Source organism: Notechis scutatus, chromosome 1, assembly GCF_049901735.1.
Source record: "Notechis scutatus isolate UNSWTSFEM ecotype Mainland chromosome 1, rNotScu1.2, whole genome shotgun sequence".
Lineage (NCBI taxonomy): Eukaryota > Metazoa > Chordata > Lepidosauria > Squamata > Elapidae > Notechis > Notechis scutatus.
Window position 1 is genome coordinate 213,540,813 of NC_142009.1, and position 19,224 is coordinate 213,560,036.

Consider the following 19,224-nt stretch of genomic DNA (forward strand, 5'->3'; position numbering starts at 1 on the left):
TAAGCCAATCTAAAGGATAGCTTTCTAAAATCAAGGTTCTATGGTGACTGTAGTTACAGAGTGTAGCACCTTGTTCCATTAGTTAGTGCAAGATTAAACCTGCCTATCCAGTGCGAAGAAGAAACAACAGAACAGAAGAAAAAGATGCAAGTGTTCTCATAGTAGATGAACACTTGCAAAATGAACAAAATTGTGTCACCAGGCAATTTACAGTTCAGTGGTGGGATTCAAACTTTTTTACTACCGGTTCTGTGGGTGTGGCTTGGTGGGCATGGCAGGGGAAGGATACTGTATAATCTCCAGTCAGAGGTGCTATTTGCTGGTTCTCCAAACTACTCAAAATTTCCGCTACCGGTTCTCCAGAACTGGTCAGAACCTGCTGAATACCACATCTGTTACAAGGCAAACAAAATTACAACTTACAAGGCAAACAAAATTACAACTTACAAGGCAAACAAAATTCTGAGATGCGTCACTAGAGGGATAAACAGCAGGGAAAAGGAGGTCCTAATCCAGATGTACAGGTAGTCCTCGACTTACAACAGTTCATTTAGTGACCATTCAAAGTTACAACAGCTCTGAAAAAAATGACTTATGATCATTAGAATTAGATTAGAATTCTTTTATTGGCCAAGTGTGACTGGACACACAGGGAATTTGTCTTGGTGCAAATGCCCTCAGTATACATAAAAGAAAAGATACATTCGTCAAGAGTCAAGAATCATCAGGTACAACACTTAATGATAGTCATAGGGTACAATAAGCAATCACATCATACTAAGAAACAGTCAATATAGATCATAAGGATACAAGCGACAAAGTTAAGTCACAAGTGGGAGGGGATGGGCGATAAGGAGTGATGAGAAGATTAATAGTAATAGTAGTAGTTTCATTTTTCACTTACGACCGTTGCAGCATCCCTATGGTCACACGATCAAAATTCAGATGCTTGGCAACTGGTTCATATTTATGACGGTTGCCGTGTCCTGGAGTCATGTGATAAGCTTTTGCGAGCTTCTGACAAGCAAAGTCAATGGGGAAGCCAGATTCACTTTACATCCCCTGTTACTAACTTAACAAATGCAATGATTCACTTAACAACCATGGCAAGAAAAATCATAAACTTGCTTAACAAATGTTTCACTTAGCAACATAAATTTTGAGCTCAATTGTGGTCATACCTCATGGACTACCTCTATAGGTTTGTAGTCAGACCCCATTCAGAATTGTGTTCGGTACTGAAGACCTCACTTAAAAAAAATATTGGTAAGATTGAGTACAGATTGAGTACAGAGATGGGGCAACAAAAATGGTGCAAAGTCTGAAGGCCAAAACATATCAGCAGAGATTGGACGAACTGAGTATGTATAGCCTGGAGGATAGGAGGGAAATTGGGGGGGGGACAAGTTTGTAACCCTTAAATATATTAAGGATGTGAATAAGGTTCTAGAAGGCAGTATTTTCAATAATTACACAAAAATCAAAAACCCAAGGACATAACTTCAAACTGACAGGAGGGAAAGTTCAAAAGTAGTGTTAGAAAGTTATTACTTCAAAGAAAGAATAGAAGAAACTTAGAACCAATTTATAGCAAAGGTAGTGAGTCAATCATCAGTAACTGAGTTTAATCATGCTTGGAATAAACACAGGACCATCATCCCATAAAAATAAAAAAAATAAAGTATAAAAATAATAATTTTTAGATAGGTGGACAAAACAAAATGCCAAAACCAGTCTAAACATGTGGCTGACTGTGCGACAAACAAAAATAAACTAAAAAGAAAATCTCTTTAGTAGAGGGATTTAATTCCTCCTCCTCAATTTACCAGGGAGAACCGTGAATTATACAGCCAGTGGGAAGTTAGAAACAGCAAATTATATATGTAGGACACAGGAAAGTATATGCAAAAGAAAGAGAGAATTAGTAGAAACAGAATTAGGAGAGGCAAAAAAAAGTAGCTTAAAATGTAACAAGATGGTGCTCTGTTGGAAATCCTTTGGTTGAATTTCAAATTTTGAAACATTTATTTAGAAACATTGATTGGTTGATTAAACATTTGTTCTAGAAATAAACAAAATAGAAATATATACACGCCTCTTTTGTTTATAGAGACGTTTCTTTTCCCAACCCCGCTTTGGGCTCCAAACATATTTTCAGACAGCAGACAGACAGGCAGGCAGACATCTTGAATGAAGACACAGGTAATTGGTTCGTACAAACGCCCTTAACAAGCCCGTTGTATTCTGCACCATGCTTGTATTTTGTACTTGATTTCAAGATCGAGCCTTCCGAAATACGTGTTTAGAAACCGCGCGTAGATTGCAAGAGATGCACTTTTGTTTCCCTGTTTAATTCGACCAAGGTTGGAGGATCCATCATACCTCCAAGCCTGTAAGAGTCGCTGCAAGGGCGCCTTTGGGCCGTGAGGGCCGTGTTGGCTGTCATTTTCCGGTTACCTCCTCTTTTCTTTCCCCTCTTTCCTTCCTTCCTTCCTTCTGGCGCACGTGTCCAGTGCGTAGCCCTGCTCTCCGGTCTTAACTCTTGCGGAAGGATGGCGGCGAATACCGGGAAGCTTCCGATGCGGCTTCTGCGCAAGAAGCTGGAAAAGCGCAACCGCAAGATCCGTCAACGCAATTTGGCCCGGCAAGGAGCCGCCGACCAAAGCCTGGCCGCTGGGGCATCGCCTGCGGGAGGAACGCTCGGTGAGGGCATCATCATCATCATCTCTTTCTCTCTCCGAGTGCCAGGGTGTGGAAGGAAGCCGGTGGCATCATTGAAGCGGCATTGTTTCTTCAGGGCAGACTCGATTGCCTCTTGCGCAGAAAGGGGCTCCCGCAATGCGGGTTGATTATAATGTCGGAGTTAAGGCAGCTTGGGTTGAGGGTACTTCTCAACAACGTTTGACACAAAACCGCACGGTTAAGAAGCAAACTCAAGCATAGCGGTGTACATGCATCCAACCCTATCAATCATTTGCAAAAAAAAAAAAGTTGCCCAGATGTGGTGAGGGGGTGGTATGGTTTGCATGAGATAAAGAAACCTGGGGGATATTTTTGCTTGGAAAAGGAAGGCCAACTCATGCAGGTATGATCAGCTGATCACTTTCGAGTGCATTTCTCTAGTTAAATACTATAGAAATGACCCCTGAAAGGATAGTCTGATGGAGTTTTGATGTCAGGGGCAAGTAACCAGAAACCGGAGTTGAGTTCAAATGTCAAAAAGTTGATTACGTAGCAATAGCACTTAGACTTATATACCGTTTCACAGTGCTTTACAGCCCTCTCTAAGCGGTTTATAGAGTCCGCACATTGACCCCAACAACCTGGGTCCTCATGCCATCATTGCACAAGAATCTGATCTACTGAGGGTCAGGCCAAATTGGTGCAAGATAAAGGTCCTTGGGATTCAACAGAGGCTGGACTGGGGGCTCTTAAAGGAGTGCAGCGACTTCGAACTGATGACACATTTCCCCCATCCTCGCGATCAGCCTACTCATCTCTTACATTTGAATTGTGTTGAACCCATTAAGGAGCTGGAGCAGTTTCCCTGTGGGAAAAAAAAGTTGCAACATTAGGGCTTTTTAGTCTACACAGGAGGCGAAGGAGTGAAGTATACAAAACGATGCACGAACAGGTTAAAATGGACAAAGGGAAGCTATTTTCCTCTTCCCAAAATACTAAAACCAGAGATGACCCAATGAAATGGAATCTTAAAAGAATAAGGACCAATGAAGGGTGTATTTTTATATACATATTGCTCAGCCTAAGAATTTACTACCATGGTGCTGGCTACCAGTTTGACTGGCCACTGAGAACGGCTTGCTGGATCAGATGAGCCACAAGTGCGATCCAGCAAGGTCTTTTTTTAAAAATAAACTTTATGGATTTTACAATTAAAATGAACAAACAACACAAACACAAATGTGAAAGAAGAGAAAAAAAGAAAAGAAAAGAAAAAAAAGGAAAAGAGGTAGAACGAGGAAGTTAGAAATAGATCTTTTTTTTGATGGCCCAAAGTAAAATAATAAATATTCAGTTCAATAAATGCTTTAGCAAGTATGGTAGAATACAGGGGCTTAATTTATATTCTTGTATAAACAGTGTGTGGTATATTCATTGATCCTTGTTGCCTGAATGAGATTTCCAGATACATTTCAGCACTTAATTTCAGCGCAGCATTGATTGACTCTTTTGTTTATGCCTTTAGAAAATGCAGTGGAGAATGTCTCAGAAGAATTTTGCAACATTTCAGAAACAGCAATAAAAGACCACAAAGTGACAGAGGGAGAATTCCCTGATGTAACAAAAGCTGAGGAACGTGAGTGTAAACAACCTGGGATGAAGAAGAAGAAGAAAAAGAAAAGGAAAACTGAAAATTGTGCAGAAAATGGTATGATAGCTCTTATTTTTACTTCTTTTCAAATGAGCATATAAGGAAACAAAACTTTATGTCTATAAAAAAAATAAATCTGCATTTGGAGCAGGTTTAATGTTTAGTGGAGAGAGTACTGCTTCATCTTCAGATAATTATTGATAATGAAAATTGGTTTTGTGATATGCAGGTGGTAAAAAAGCAAAAATTGAGGAAGAAGATCTTGAAACACAAGAGGGTTTACCTGGGAATCTCAAAGTAGAAGAAAATGCTGAAGATCTGACTGAAGAAGAGGCATCTGATGATGCTGATGGACCTGTCTTGCCTCTGGGTTTAACAGGCAAGTTTCCTCAATGCTGTTTCTCAGATCTTTCTTGTATGTTGATATATTCTCATTAAACCATAAATGCATGGAATACGTCTTATCAAACTCAAGGTAATTTAAAAATATATAATAATGGCATGCAGCATACTAAACTTGTAATCTCTTTTTTATTGAACTTAGAGGTCAAGCCTTTGGCCTTGGTTAAATATTTATTTGTTTTAATTGTTAGTGCACTGGCTTGTGGGTAACATAAAATGTATACCAAAAAGATCCATTCCTAGTGATTAAAATATTAAAGGATACTACATTAAGAAAAAATGTAGTAATTAACAGCATTGAGTACTTTCTTCTGATGGATGAAGAGCTGTAACCCAAATAAATAAACATAAACTCAATGGGTTTCAAGGATAATTTAAATAAATGCAGGGGTGTTTGTTGAAAATATTTTTGAGGAATGTGATATATATATAGAAATGCATTATTTAAATCTAAATAGTACAAATTTTCCAAAATAGAGTGGCTTAATTTGGCTCAGCCTTAAATGATTTAATGACCTAATATTTCCTTCCATGTTTATCTTCCTGCTTGATGTTTATTTATTTGTTTATTTGTAAATGTATAAGTTTATTTATTTACAAATACGCCAAGGTGGCAAACATATGAAACAAATCTTTCTGATCCTATTTTCCCTACAACAACAATCATATGAGGTGGGTAGAACTGAGAGAGAGTCCAAAGTCACTCAGATGGATGCTCTTTCATGATTAAGGCGGGGATAGAACCCATGGTTTCCAGTCTGATGTCTTAAATACTACACCAAATTGGCTCTCAGTTGTTTTAAACTAAGCAAACTTAAACTGAGTTCTATTTTAATACAATTGACTTCTTTTTTTATCTATAGTGATTGATTAGGAGCAATTAAATCAGGCTGACATTGCTTGTCTCTTCAGGTGCTTTTGAGGATACTTCTTTTGAGTCTCTTAATGATCTTGTCAGTGAGAACACGTTGAAAGGGATAGCAGACATGGGATTTACACACATGACAGAAATTCAACATAAAAGTATTAAGCCGCTTTTGGAAGGCAGGTAAGAAACAACATTTTTAAAGGGAAATGAATTTCTGTCACAGATGATTGACAGGCGGAAAGCAGTAATGATTAAAAATGTTGTCTTGGAGTTAGATTATTCAGTTAATCAGCCTTATTTATTAAATATTAATTAATTTTAAGTTCATATTAATGAAAAAATGTTAACTTCCAACCAACTTACACATTCCTTTTTTCTCTTTTCTTTTTGTAATTATCCTACATGCAGAGATATTTTAGCAGCTGCAAAAACTGGCAGTGGCAAAACTCTTGCATTTCTCATTCCAGCCATAGAACTTATCTACAAGTTAAAATTTATGCCTAGAAATGGTGAGAATTTTTTTTTCTTGAAATAACATTTAAAATCTTGATAAATGTGTAGAAGGGCCAAATAGTCATTTCCGTGGGAAAAAAGATCTCTAACTTGATGGCAATTGCTTTTTCTAATTTGGTTGTCTTGTCTTGGTGGGATCTTGTTTAAAAGGAGCAGGGGTTTCTGATGTCTATTGTTTACTTTGACTGAGTGAGGGCAGCAGTATTGCATCTCTTATCACTGTTCCTGAGGTGGCAGAGCATGAGTTCCTATGTGTTAGGTTGAACCACAGTTACAAGTTGGAGTCCTTTTGGTGTATCAGTCCTCTTTGCTGAATGGGACCCTGAACTGGGCTCTCTAGTCACCAGCTTGATCATCTTCCTCTGTACCTAGTGGTTTTGGAAGGAGATGGTTTTAGTAGACTTAAGAGTTTATAGCCAACATGGTGGCAGCCATGAATTTTGGTGATCCATGGAAATCTGAGCTCCAAATGTGTAGGTAAGGCCCATGTTAAAACTTGTTTTTATCTCTGGACAGTTAGCAATCAGGATGTTGAGAATGCAGTATTACTGTCTTTTATATGTCATCGTCAGGTCGCGTCCTGGTCCAAATGCAGTTGACTGCCACCTGTTCCCTCTGTGGGGCTTGACCCATTCATTTGGTCCACCTTAGGCACCTTATGGAGCCAAATGATTTTCCTAGGTATTTGGCAGTTTCCTTGACATGAGTAGAGGTTGAGTTGAGAGATTGACCCATCAGAAAGCAGGGTATCAGGTCCCTGACAAAATTTCTCCTGACTGTTGGCCAGTCTGGATGATCCCTTGGTTTACGGAAGATGGGAGACGAAGTGGCAGAAGCAATGCCCAGAATACAAGTGGAAGGTAATGAAGACTGAATCTGACTAAGCACAGCTAATGTGCCCAGGTTTGGGCCAACTCTGTGGCAATACATGAGGCAAAGTTATGTAATTCTCTCTTATTGTGTCAAAAGGTTATCATCCAGTAGCTCATTTCTCCTAATTTATTTGAGTAAAGTGTTGTCTTGTAGAATTACCACTCTGACCAACTAGCTGGGCTGAATCCCAGGGGAGTTGATCTTCCATAGTAGGTCTAGCCTTCTGGAGCGGCTTCCCATTGGAGGTTCTGTTGGCTCTGGCATTGTCCACTTTCCAGAAGAAATTGATAATGGAACTCTCTTGAAGGACATTTGGTGTGTGACAGCATCTGTTGTTAGCAGGCTTTACAAAGTATTTGGGGTTTGTATGACAGATAGTCCACAACTTACAACCTCAATTGAGCCCAAAATTTATGTTGTTTAAGTGAAAATTTTGTTAAGTGAGTTTTACCCCATTTTACGACTTGTCACATTTGTTAACTGAATCACTGAAGATGTTAAATTAGTGACATGGTTGTTAAGTAAATCCAGCTTCGCCATTGTCTTTGCTTGTCAGAAGGTTGCAAAAAGTGATCATATGACCACTTTAATAATCATAAATATGAACCATATCCAAAGTAAACATCACATGCTAAAATGGTCATAAGTGTGAAGAAATGTCATGGCTCACTTTTTTCAGTGCCGTTGTAACTTCAAACGGGCACTAACTGAACTGTTGCAAGTTGAGGACGACCTGTATTCTCTGTGTGTGGGGGAAGGGGGGGGGTTGTTTTGTTTTTTGCTGCCAAGAGTTTAGATTGCTTAGATTGCAGTAAGATGATAGACAGGCAAACAGATAAGGTTTGCCATTATCAGTTAGAAACTCTCTAGACATCTCTGTTTCCCTTCTTCTTTTTAGGAACAGGTGTTCTCATTCTCTCACCAACTCGAGAACTTGCCATGCAGACTTACGGTGTTCTCAAAGAACTGATGACTCATCATGTCCACACCTATGGCTTGATAATGGGGGGCAGTAATAGATCAGTCGAGGTACAAAAACTTGGAAATGGCATAAACATCATTGTCGCAACTCCAGGCAGGCTTCTGGACCATCTGCAGGTAAAACAGATAGTATTGCATCATGTACATCCTCTCTTTTGTCCATGTATGTCGTTGACACCGTTGTTGGATGTGTTTTAGAATACTCCAGGGTTTATGTATAAGAACCTGCAGTGTCTGATAATTGACGAAGCTGATAGAATTTTAGAAGTTGGGTTTGAAGAAGAAATGAAACAGATCATAAAGCTTCTACCAAGTAAGTCAGAGACTTATGCTATCTGTATTTTGTGACACTTAAAAGTTTATGCAGTAATCCTGAGTTATTTCCACCTTTGAAAATCCTATTCTTGTATAGGCTGTACTAATGCCTACAATTCACTTCAAGCACTCTACAAGTTACGTAGATCTTGAGTGTTTGGTTGATTAATACCTTTTATAGTGTTATATTGTGCGTACTTACTAAAGAAAATCCTTCTCTATTCAGTGGACATTACTCCCAATTTAGAATCGTTTGAAAAAAATTAGGATGATCCAAATTTAGGATGGCTTGAAAAAAATTAGGGTGGCTCGAAAAAACATCGTGATATGGATGAGTGGCTATGTATAGCATTGCTATTTTGTTTCTATTCTAAATGTGATGATTAGTTCATTTTTTTATTATAAAAGCTTGTGAGACACTTGTTTTTAAAGGGATTCCAAGTGGCATGTACCACCTGGATATTTCTAATTTGTTACCTTGTTGACGTATGAAAAAAAAACATGTATGTTTAATTTCATCCCTTTCCCTGCCAGAGCGTAGACAAACCATGTTGTTCTCTGCTACACAAACCCGTAAAGTTGAAGATCTGGCAAGGATTTCTCTAAAAAAGGAGCCATTATATGTTGGGGTTGACGACAATAAAGAGACAGCAACTGTAGAAGGTCTCGAACAGGTAATTTAAGCACAGATATTGTGGCAAATCGTATTTTGCTTATGTGTCTGCTCTTAACACTTAATTCCCTTCTTTCTTTGGGATTCTCTTCCTGGGCCCTTTCTTTCTCATTTTGAGATTTGTATCCAAGCACAAGGATGCTTTTTTCCCTGTGTTTCTAATTCTAGCTCTTCACAGTCTATTAATTTCTCTTTCAAAATGTTCATGAATTCTTTATCAGACTTGATTGATAACTGCTGACTATATACTGACATTTCTGGATTTTCATATTCCTTCATCAATACATTGTTGCCTGTTGTACAGGTAATTAAATTAAAATGTATACTTGCATCCTCATTTCGAAGTCCTTAGAAATAGCAGTCTGGGAAGTCAATAATCATTTTCAAACAATTACAGGGATATGTAATATGCCCCTCAGAAAAGAGATTCCTCCTGCTCTTCACTTTCTTAAAGAAGAATCGGAAGAAGAAGTTAATGGTGTTCTTCTCCTCATGTATGTCCGTGAAATACCACTATGAACTTCTTAACTACATTGATCTGCCGGTATTGGCTATTCATGTAAGTATTCATGATTTGGATGAATTGATGTACACACACCTACTGTCATGCCCCTGTTGGAGTCTGACTCTGAGGGAGAGATAGAACAGCTGACAGGGAGTGGGAGTATGGCTCCGGTGGTTGTGGAGGAAACTGGGGAAGGGCACAGGCTGGATGGGCATTCAGAGGAAGATCCAGCCCATCCCCCCTTCATCCTAGGGCACGCAGGGAGGAGTGGATAAGGGAGAAACGTGAGTGGTGTGGTCTACGGGGGAGGAAGGGGCCCTGATCCCCTTCATGGGCTGCAGCTGGGAGGACTGGTTAAAAGGACAAACTACGCATGGCAAAGGTGCTAGAAGCAAAGTGTCCATTCTTGTCGGAGCTTATCTGTGTTTGGTTTCCTCCCAACTGTGGTTACTGCATTATCTGGTAGAAGTTTGCAATTAATCATCCTTGCCTGCCATAGTAATTCCTTCAGTGTGGTTTGTGTTGGGTTTTTTATTTCGAATTAACTTTACTTTGGGTGCAGACTGTATTTACTCCCTCCGTAAACTGTTTTCTTTAATAAGAGTTTGATATCCTGCTGAGGATAATTGGACATTGGGGCCAAGTTGGAGGCATTAAAGGGACTTTCTTCTATTTTTGTGACTTGGTTATTTTTGTGTCACGCCCCAGGTCATCACACCTACAGTACTGTGCAAAAGTCTTAGGCTGCCATTAGATTTGTTGTAGTAGCAAATGTATAATGACCATACATATAATGATGTCTCAGTCTCCTTATTAGAATACAACCAGAAAATACAGGAAATTTGTAGGCAGTATTCAAAAAACAGGAAAAACAAAAAAAGACTTTTATGGGCCAAAGTGTCAAATACAGATAGGCCTTGAGTTACAACAGGTCATTTAGCGACTACTCAAAGTCATAACGGCACTGAAAAAAGTGACTTATGACCATTTTTCATACTTATAACCATTGCATCATCTCCTTGGTCATGTGATTTACATTCGGATGCTTGACAACTGGTTCACATTTATGACGGTCGTAGTGTCTCGGGGTTATGTGATTCCCCTTTTTGCAACCTTCTGACAAGCCAAGTCAATGGGGAAGCCAGATTCACTTAAGTGAGACTAATTTAACAACTGCACTGATTCACTTAACAAATGTGGCAAGAAAAGTCATAAAACGAGACGAAACCCACTTAACAAATTTCTCACTTAGCAACATAAATTCTGGGTTCAATTGTGGTTGTATGTCGAGGACTATCTGTATGTAATGTGACTTCCTCATACACTTGAACGACACCTGGGTCCTGTAAACTGAAATGGGGAACCCTCAGTACTGTCATTGTTTAACACCTTGTGTATCCTACTATTTCATGCCAAAGTGACTGCCGTGTAGATAGATAGATAGATAATAGATAGATAGATAGATGATAGATAGATACATAGATAGATAGATAGATAGATAGATAGATAGATAGATAGATAGATAGATAGATAGATAGATGATAGATAGATAGATTGATGATAGATAGATAGATAGATAGATAGATAGATAGATAGATAGATAGATAGATGATAGATAGATAGATGATAGATAGATAGATAGATAGATAGATAGATAGATAGATAATAGATAGATAGATAGATAGATAGATAGATAGATAGATAGATGATAGATAGATAGATTGATGATAGATAGATAGATAGATAGATAGATTGATGATGATAGATAGATAGATAGATAGATAGATAGATAGATAGATAGATAGATGATAGATAGATAGATAGATGATAGATAGATAGATTGATGATGATAGATAGATAGATAGATAGATAGATAGATAGATAGATGATAGATAGATAGATAGATAGATAGATAGATAGATAGATAGATAGATAGATAGATAGATAGATGATAGACAGACAGATACCAGTTTTGTGCAAGACCTGCTTGACCATTACATACACTACGTGCACATGTTGTATGAGTGTAATTCATTGGAAGCTTGCTAATAAGACCAACTTTCAATCACATCCCAGTCAAAATGCAGAATTTGACAGACTTACGGTCATACTTTCGCATTAGCAAGGCCACTCTCGGAGAGAAATCAACAAACAAACTGGATATTCAAGATATGATATTCAAGACCGAAAAATAATTACAGATGTGGTCAGTAAAACTTTGATACGACAACAAATCTAATGGTGGCTTAAGACTTTTGCACACTACTGTATATTACAGTAATCCAGCATCTGGATTATAATCTAGAGCTTCTCAGTTCTAAAATACTGTCTTATGTTGGGTTGAATTCAGAGCTTTTAACACCACCAGGATACCTTTTATTTCCTAATTTCTTATATGACACTTGATGCTGGTTTTCCCCATTCTCCAGAATAGATTTTCAGGTTATTGCATAGCTGAGGAGGGTGACTGAAATAAATCTCCTCCATTGAATCAAAAGCCCCATCTTCTGATGGGCAGGATTGTTTCTTCTCCAGGAAACCTTTATGACCTCCAGCCCTTTCACTGTAGTAACTTTATAAGCACTTTAACCCTCTTTGGTCAACTAATTTACCAATTTTATTTTTGACCAGCTAAGTGTCCGTGTTAACAGATTTTCTGTTCTTAGATTTATGAGAGTTGTAGGGCATTGTAAATCCAGAGAGTTTCCTTCTGCTCTGTGTTGCAGTGAAGATCCACTTTTGTGCCTTAGTTGGGTGTCTCAAACTGTCTTTCAAGCTTGAATAATGCAGGCTGCTTTGAGGTTATTGCAAATAGCAAGTGGCCTTTATGAAGGTTGGGGTGCATAACAACAGTGTCAGTTTCTCAGCAAGATTTCAGCAGCGGAGTCATAAATTAACCTTTAAATGCCATCTGGAGCATCTTTCTCTTAAAGCTGTCTTTAAAGTGCTTATCTGAAAAACAGGGTTCTGTCAGCAAGGTTGAAGTTGTTTGTTAGAACAGTTGTTTGCTGTCAGCAAACTATTTTAAGTGGCTCCAGTTGGTATATGACATTTGCTTCTACTGTACCATGTGTAGAAGAACGGAAACACCCATTTATTCTATACGTATTAACACACACAAACACACAAATGGATTTTTGTTAGTACAATTTTTTTTTTTGTTTCATAAATGGATTATACTCTAAGCCATTTTTATGGAAATCTGGGTATTAACTCTGTGGAAGGAATTACAAATACAGTAAAAGAGAGACAGCTAATATACCCTAGAGGTATGTAAAATGTGGTTTTGCCCTTTTCTCAGACAAGAATTTAGACATTTGGGGTTTATTCCCCCCCTTGCTTTAAAACAAACAAAAGTACAAAACTACTACAACAGAATGATGGGAGCTGGAGATGTCATCTTAAAGCAACCAATAAATCTCAATAGCAACCTTTTCCTGTTGCCATTGGTTGGTATGGCAATTTTAGTTCTTTTTTCTCAGTTGTTCACCAGTTCCTTATCTTGTATGTCTTTTTTCCCTAGGGCAAGCAGAAACAAACCAAACGCACAACCACATTTTTCCAGTTCTGCAATGCAGACTCTGGAATACTCTTATGCACAGATGTAGCTGCTCGTGGGCTGGACATTCCAGAGGTTGATTGGATAGTTCAGTATGACCCACCTGATGACCCAAAGGTATACACACATCCTCGAAAATTATATAATTTAAATATGCATTAATGCGAATTGTATGTGTGGCAACTACTAAAACAGGCATAGGGATGTTTTATGAGTTGACATTAGGGCAATTGCTGGAATCCTAACCTGTGTAATATTAAAATAGGAAATTAAAGCAGTCTGGGATAGTTTCTTTTTAATTAACTCCAGCAAAGCTGAATTTCATATGTTCCTATTTTTATTTATTTATTTTATTTATTACTTTTGTATCCCGTCTGTATCTTGGATACACTGTTTTAGCATTGTAAATGTCTTCAGTGTCAGTCCAAGGGTTAAGCCATTTCAGTTGGGTGCCTGGATAGGCACTGGCTTATAAGTGGCACTGGCTTTGAGGAAAACAAGAGAATGAACTCATATTAGTGATAGGCTCTGGGATGCTAGAATGCCTTAGTAGCCGAATCCTGAATTTAGCTATTGTTGAATCAGATGCTGACAATCAAAAATAAATACATTCAAAAAGAGTCTGCTGATTTAAAACCTCCAGGCTGTTTGCTTTATTAGTATGCAATTTGTAAAGCATATCAAATACAAATAGGGGACTTTGGGTAAATTTGCATGGCCTTCCATGCTATGCTTTCATGATTATCAACATGAAACCAAAATGTCAGTTTATACTCTTATTACTTCCCATTAATGAAAGGAATATATTCATCGTGTTGGGAGAACAGCCCGTGGAATCAATGGAAGGGGACATGCCCTGCTCATTTTACGGCCAGAAGAACTGGGATTCCTGTGTTACCTTAAGGAAGCCAGGGTAAGTTGCTATGGAGTACTGTAGCATCGGTACCACCGTTGCTGGTAACCGTGATGATCAGTCTTTTTTTCTCCAGTAATATGAGTGTCTTAATGTTTAATGTTTAATGATATAACTTCACTAGAAATGCAGGGCAGCTGGCCTAGCTGAACTGTGTAATATGGAATATAAAAGAAGGGAGCAGTTTTAATCCAAATTACCTTAGAATAAGTAGTTGTACTAATTGGTTGCTGTGATGGTGAATTCAGATTTCATATGGTTGCTAGTACCTAGGACAGTGATGCCTAACTTTTTCATCCTCACATGCCGAAAGTGTGGGCGTGTGCCTGCACCCATAATGCAATGCGCACTCGACACCACCACCACCCCCGCGCATGCATGCGTGACCCCTCCATCCACATGCTGTGCATCTCTGCACATGCACGTGTCTCCCGCCTGCGCCCCGTCCCCATGCATGTGTGGCAGATACCCGACAATCAGCTGGCTGGCGGGAGGCGCGCACGCATGCACAGTGGATCTGATCTGGGGCGATGGCTCGTGTGCCGGCAGAAAGAAGCCATGAGCTTTTCAATAGATTAGGAGTTTTTAAAAAATCTAGCTTAGCAATGTGTACATCCAGCCAATGTTTACATTTCCAGAGTTAGATTATCTAAGTTTAGGTGTGTTGAAATGTATTATATTCTTAATATTTTGTGTTTCCATTATGTAGATTTTTTTGTTGAGAACTTATCTTTATATTTTAGGTGCCATTAAGTGAGTTTGAATTTTCTTGGTCTAAAATTTCTGACATTCAATCTCAGGTAAATATAAACTATACTATGAATATTTTAAAAACTTACCTTTTTTCATTTGTATAGCTAATAAAGTATTCAGAAACAGTTCAATGATGCAAAAAACCACAAAAGATTCACAGTGGTTTTATTTTGATATTCTTGTGAATTGTGATAATACAGATCCAAACATCTGATTAAATCGGGTGCAGTACAACATTTCTAGTTAAGAATTAACTTGACTACTTTTCTAACATTTGCTATCTGTGCAGCTTCGGCACAAGATACCCAGATTATGTACTCTGGTTATAAGAACTGAGCCTTAAACAGAGTACAGATGAATGTATGTATGAGCATTTGGATTTGTGATTTTTTTAGAAAGTTTTTTTTAGAACGATTCTCTGGATGAAGTTGGGGTATAGGAGGGATAGATGGCAAAGAAAATGAGAGCAAGGCCAATTCTTAGTATATAAAAGAAAGTCCACTTCTAGGATGTTGCATGTATCCATGGAGAAGAATCAAATTGTGGCAATAAATTGTGACTGCTTTAGATAGTAGGAAAGCTTTAGATGAGAATGTTTCAATGCAAGCAACTAAAGTAAGTTGCTTTATAGTGCAATGTTTACAATTATCAGTGATGCCTTAAGAGTGTTTTCCAGAATTTTAGGCAGGAATTTCTCCAGCTAACCTATCTGGAAGTTGCTCGTGTGCAAATCAAGTACTTTATGGTTGAGCAGGGGTCTTTTCCTAACTATGATCGTAGTATAGTAGCTAATCTAATATTTGAACTAATAACAAAAATAATATTATTCTATACCCATTAAATCTAAAATGTATGTTTCAGTATCATGAATTTCAGGGTGGAGTGCAATGCAAAGATACAAATAGTTCCCTGCTTGGATAAATGTCAGCTACCTATAAATAGTTTGTGACAATGAAGTAAAAAAAAAAATACAATTCTTTGTGCCTCTTTATTCATAAAATTTCAGCTGGAAAAATTGATTGAGAAGAACTACTTCCTCCACAAATCAGCCCAAGAAGCATACAAAGCCTATATAAGAGCTTATGATTCCCACTCTTTGAAGCAGATCTACAATGTCCATAACTTGGATTTGCTCAAAGTTGCTTTGTCCTTTGGCTTCAAGGTCCCGCCATTTGTTGATCTCAGTATCCTTTCACTACAAGTTAAATTACTTTTCCTCCCTCTTTCTCTCTTTTCCTGTTTTTTTCTCCTCACCCAATAATGTGCTTGCTTGAGTTGGTTGGTGGCAATTGTTGATGATAATAAATCATTTAAAAGTTAGTGAGATACTAATAAACTATAAGATAAATTAAATATGAGGAAGAACAAACTTTAGATGCACGCTTGCTCGTTTGTGTCGTAAGATAATCTCATTTGTTGTGAAGTTTGAATGCTGTTATTGTAGTGATCTTACATGTTAACTATTTTTGTACAGTGCCTGTTGTGGGGAGGGAGCTGCTTAGATATCTAGCAAACTTTGATATAAGCTGACAGTGAATGATGGGAGCAGAAATCCAATGTATCTGGAAAGTTCCATAGTTAAGGAAAACTGGTCTTGAATCAACTACTACTTTGTCCTCTTTTGAGCTAACTGATGTGTTGCCAGCAAACTAATGTTGTGCTTAAGTGAAAGACTTATGTCAGCCTCTAAAGCAGGACTGTCAAACTGGCGGCCCACAGGCCGGATGTGTCATGTACAGGCCATGCCCAACCCAGCTCCACAAAGGCAAAAAACATTGCAATACTTCACATGACGCAATCAAGTTTGACACCCGTGCTCTACAGGTCCACAGCTCGTTTCCACATTTAATGATGGTATCAAAAAAAGAGGATTAACTTTGCTAGCTGTCTGTAGGAAAACCAATGGAAAAGCTAAGACCAATAATAACCAGGCAAGTCTATCTATAGTTAGGAACGAACTAAACATTTGTTGCGGAAATTAGGACACCTTCCACTTTTGGTGCCATGCTTTTAGCTGTTATTTAGTGCACTTTTTTTGAGCCTACGTTCCTTAACATAATCTTCAGATGTAAACAGCAGCCATGGAAAGAGACTGCAAAGAAGAGGCGGAGGAGGCGGCTTTGGCTACCAGAAGGCAAAGAATGTTCAGAAATCCAAAATCTTCAAGCATATTAACAAGAAAAAATCTGACAACAGACAGTTTTCTCGCTGAATTGCTTTATTCCGTGTTGACTGAAATGGCTGTATTACTTTTCAACCAATGTACAATCTTATTCATTTGGGGACAGAATTATATGCACAGATTTTAAATTTAAGCTCAATATTTCAACATGATCCAGTCCATTCTAATCATTATCTTAACATGGAAGAATCCTGTATGTTGTCTCCCCAGCTGTTCCATGAATAGTTGTAGACAATGGGATCTGATCCTGTACTCCAGATGGTATAAGCTAATTTGTAGCTTCTTCACAGTGCAGGTACCAGTGTAATCAGCTTTCTGATTGCCTAGAAATCTTCCAAAAACACATCCCATGATCACAGTGTATAGTATATTATATGGTTCTTTTTACTTTTCTTCTACAAGCTGTTTGAAATATTGGGCATATTCTGGAATTTGACTATAAACTATGTATGGGTTTAAAAAATAATAATTTTCTGATGTAAAGATTTTTACTGGGATGATCTTAATTGTAACTCAAAGTTTGGCTACTAGGATTATACTTAAACCTGAAATGTTTTCTCTTCTCAGATCTAGTGATGTCTTCAGAATGACTTTTTGTAACTAGTAAAGGAAGTTTGAAGCAGAAAGGACCATTATTTTGCAATTATATAAAGTCATACTTTGAAAGTCATAAAATAAATAAATTGGGAAAGCTTGTACTTTGTGTGAGTTAAATGGTTACAGTCGGGAAGATAGCAGATGTTGAATTAGCATGTGGGCTATGCATTCAGAGTTGCCAATTCTGATCTGCAGGTGCTTTCTTAAATCTCTTATACAAGCTTCCACCTCTGTTGCAAATGCATTTATGCCTTGTTTACATAGCTGACTTGTTTGGAAGAATTTGCCTTTTGAAATTGCTGCAATAGCACAACACGGGTAGTCATGCTTAGCTGGGAGTCATGCATGGGAATTTGGCACAGTAACAGTTTAATTTATTATTATTATTATTATTATTAGTAGTAGTAGTAGTAGTAGTAGTAATATAGTTAGATTCACAGACTAAGACTGTGTGACCAAAATGATTCAAGTCCTAAGCAAAGACCTAAGAATTATTAAAATAGTGTCTTAAGAACAGAGGCAGTTTCAAGCCAGGTTTTGGGTGTGTGTGTGTATCAAATTAGGATGTTCATGTTCAATAAATTCAAAATTGAGATACATAAATTCAGATATTGAGGGAGGGCTTTAGCTATAACTCCAAGGGCTCCAATCACAAATGTATAATGATATATTTCATTTTCTTAAAGCGTTCAAGTCCTGATATTTTATATTTTTTTTCCTATTTCCAGTCTTCAATCCCAGCATCACCCAGTATAGCAACATCAATGAACCAGCTTTCCTGCTTTCCAGTGACTGCTCCACACCAGGCATATTATGATGAACAAGATGCCTGTGTGTTTGGATCTTAAAAGTCCCATAAGATCTTAACTCTCTCATTTTCCAAAACCTTTTCAACTCGATGGTCCCAGTAATTTTTACTACATTCAAATCCAAACCTCTGCCAAAGTTTCCAACTAATAATTTCGGCCAGGCAATCATAACACTGCTTATAGTCAGTTTGTGAATTTTTTTATTACTATTTAAGAACTTCATGTAAAGGTTCACTATTTTCCATTTTAATGAGGCAGCTTCTGGATACACTGTTCTGTGGATTTTTTGGGAGGCAGGGCACATCTGATTGTGTAGATGTAGTATGTAGATGTGGGGCAGGTGGTAAAGTGTTTTCTTTGATCCAAGAAAAAGACCTGGATTAATGTGAATCTCTGCAGCTTGAAGATGTGTAGATTTCACATCTTCAGCCAGGGAATTCTGGGAGTTGAAGTCCACACTTCTTCAAGTTGCCAAAGTTAAGAAACACCGATCTAATGTATACAGTAGTGTACAAATAGGATACTTGTCTTCTGTGCATTACTTTTAGCTTTATAGTAACCTATAAACGATAAAGATTAACTGGAGAGCTAAAGTTTCCTGTGCACTTTTCCTGTTATCAATCTTAAGGTTACTTAATAGACTATACTATCCCACGCTCAAGGCTTGTCTCATAAAGATGAAAGATGCTTTGAACACTAACCCTGTGTTTCTTGAGGAATTGTCTCTCATTCAGAGAACCTTGACAATGAAATTGGACTTTGTAAGCCAGCTAAAAGCAGGTGATCAAAATAGGATCACGTGGGAATTTTTAAAACAAGAATTGCCTTACTGTGGCTCCCAACAGTGATAAATAATCTGGTACAATCCAAGCCTACTCACTAGAAATGTCACATGCAGGCATTAAAAAGCTATTGCAATCGAGATGAAATGGTACAGATAGACAATAT

General features: G+C 37.9%; 1 protein-coding gene and 1 pseudogene across 2 annotated transcripts; one reads left to right on the forward strand and one right to left on the reverse strand.

Moving 5' to 3' along the window:
- Window positions 1-2,482: 2,482 nt before the first annotated feature.
- Window positions 2,483-17,564, forward strand: DDX18 (DEAD-box helicase 18). 2 transcript variants are annotated; one of them, XM_026665403.2, is made up of 14 exons: window positions 2,483-2,703; window positions 4,208-4,390; window positions 4,563-4,712; window positions 5,648-5,783; window positions 6,012-6,112; window positions 7,888-8,087; window positions 8,169-8,283; window positions 8,820-8,959; window positions 9,356-9,517; window positions 12,987-13,139; window positions 13,822-13,935; window positions 14,679-14,735; window positions 15,695-15,872; window positions 16,755-17,564. In XM_026665403.2, exons 1-14 carry the CDS (start codon window positions 2,553-2,555, stop codon window positions 16,898-16,900), a joined length of 1,986 nt encoding a protein of 661 aa, XP_026521188.2. In that variant the 5' UTR covers window positions 2,483-2,552; the 3' UTR covers window positions 16,901-17,564. The 2 variants fall into 2 exon arrangements, with proteins under 2 accessions (XP_026521188.2, XP_087806270.1); XM_087950144.1 differs by having other exon boundaries at window positions 4,253-4,390.
- LOC113410871 (small nucleolar RNA U3) lies at window positions 3,040-3,161 on the reverse strand (annotated as a pseudogene).
- Window positions 17,565-19,224: the final 1,660 nt, after the last annotated feature.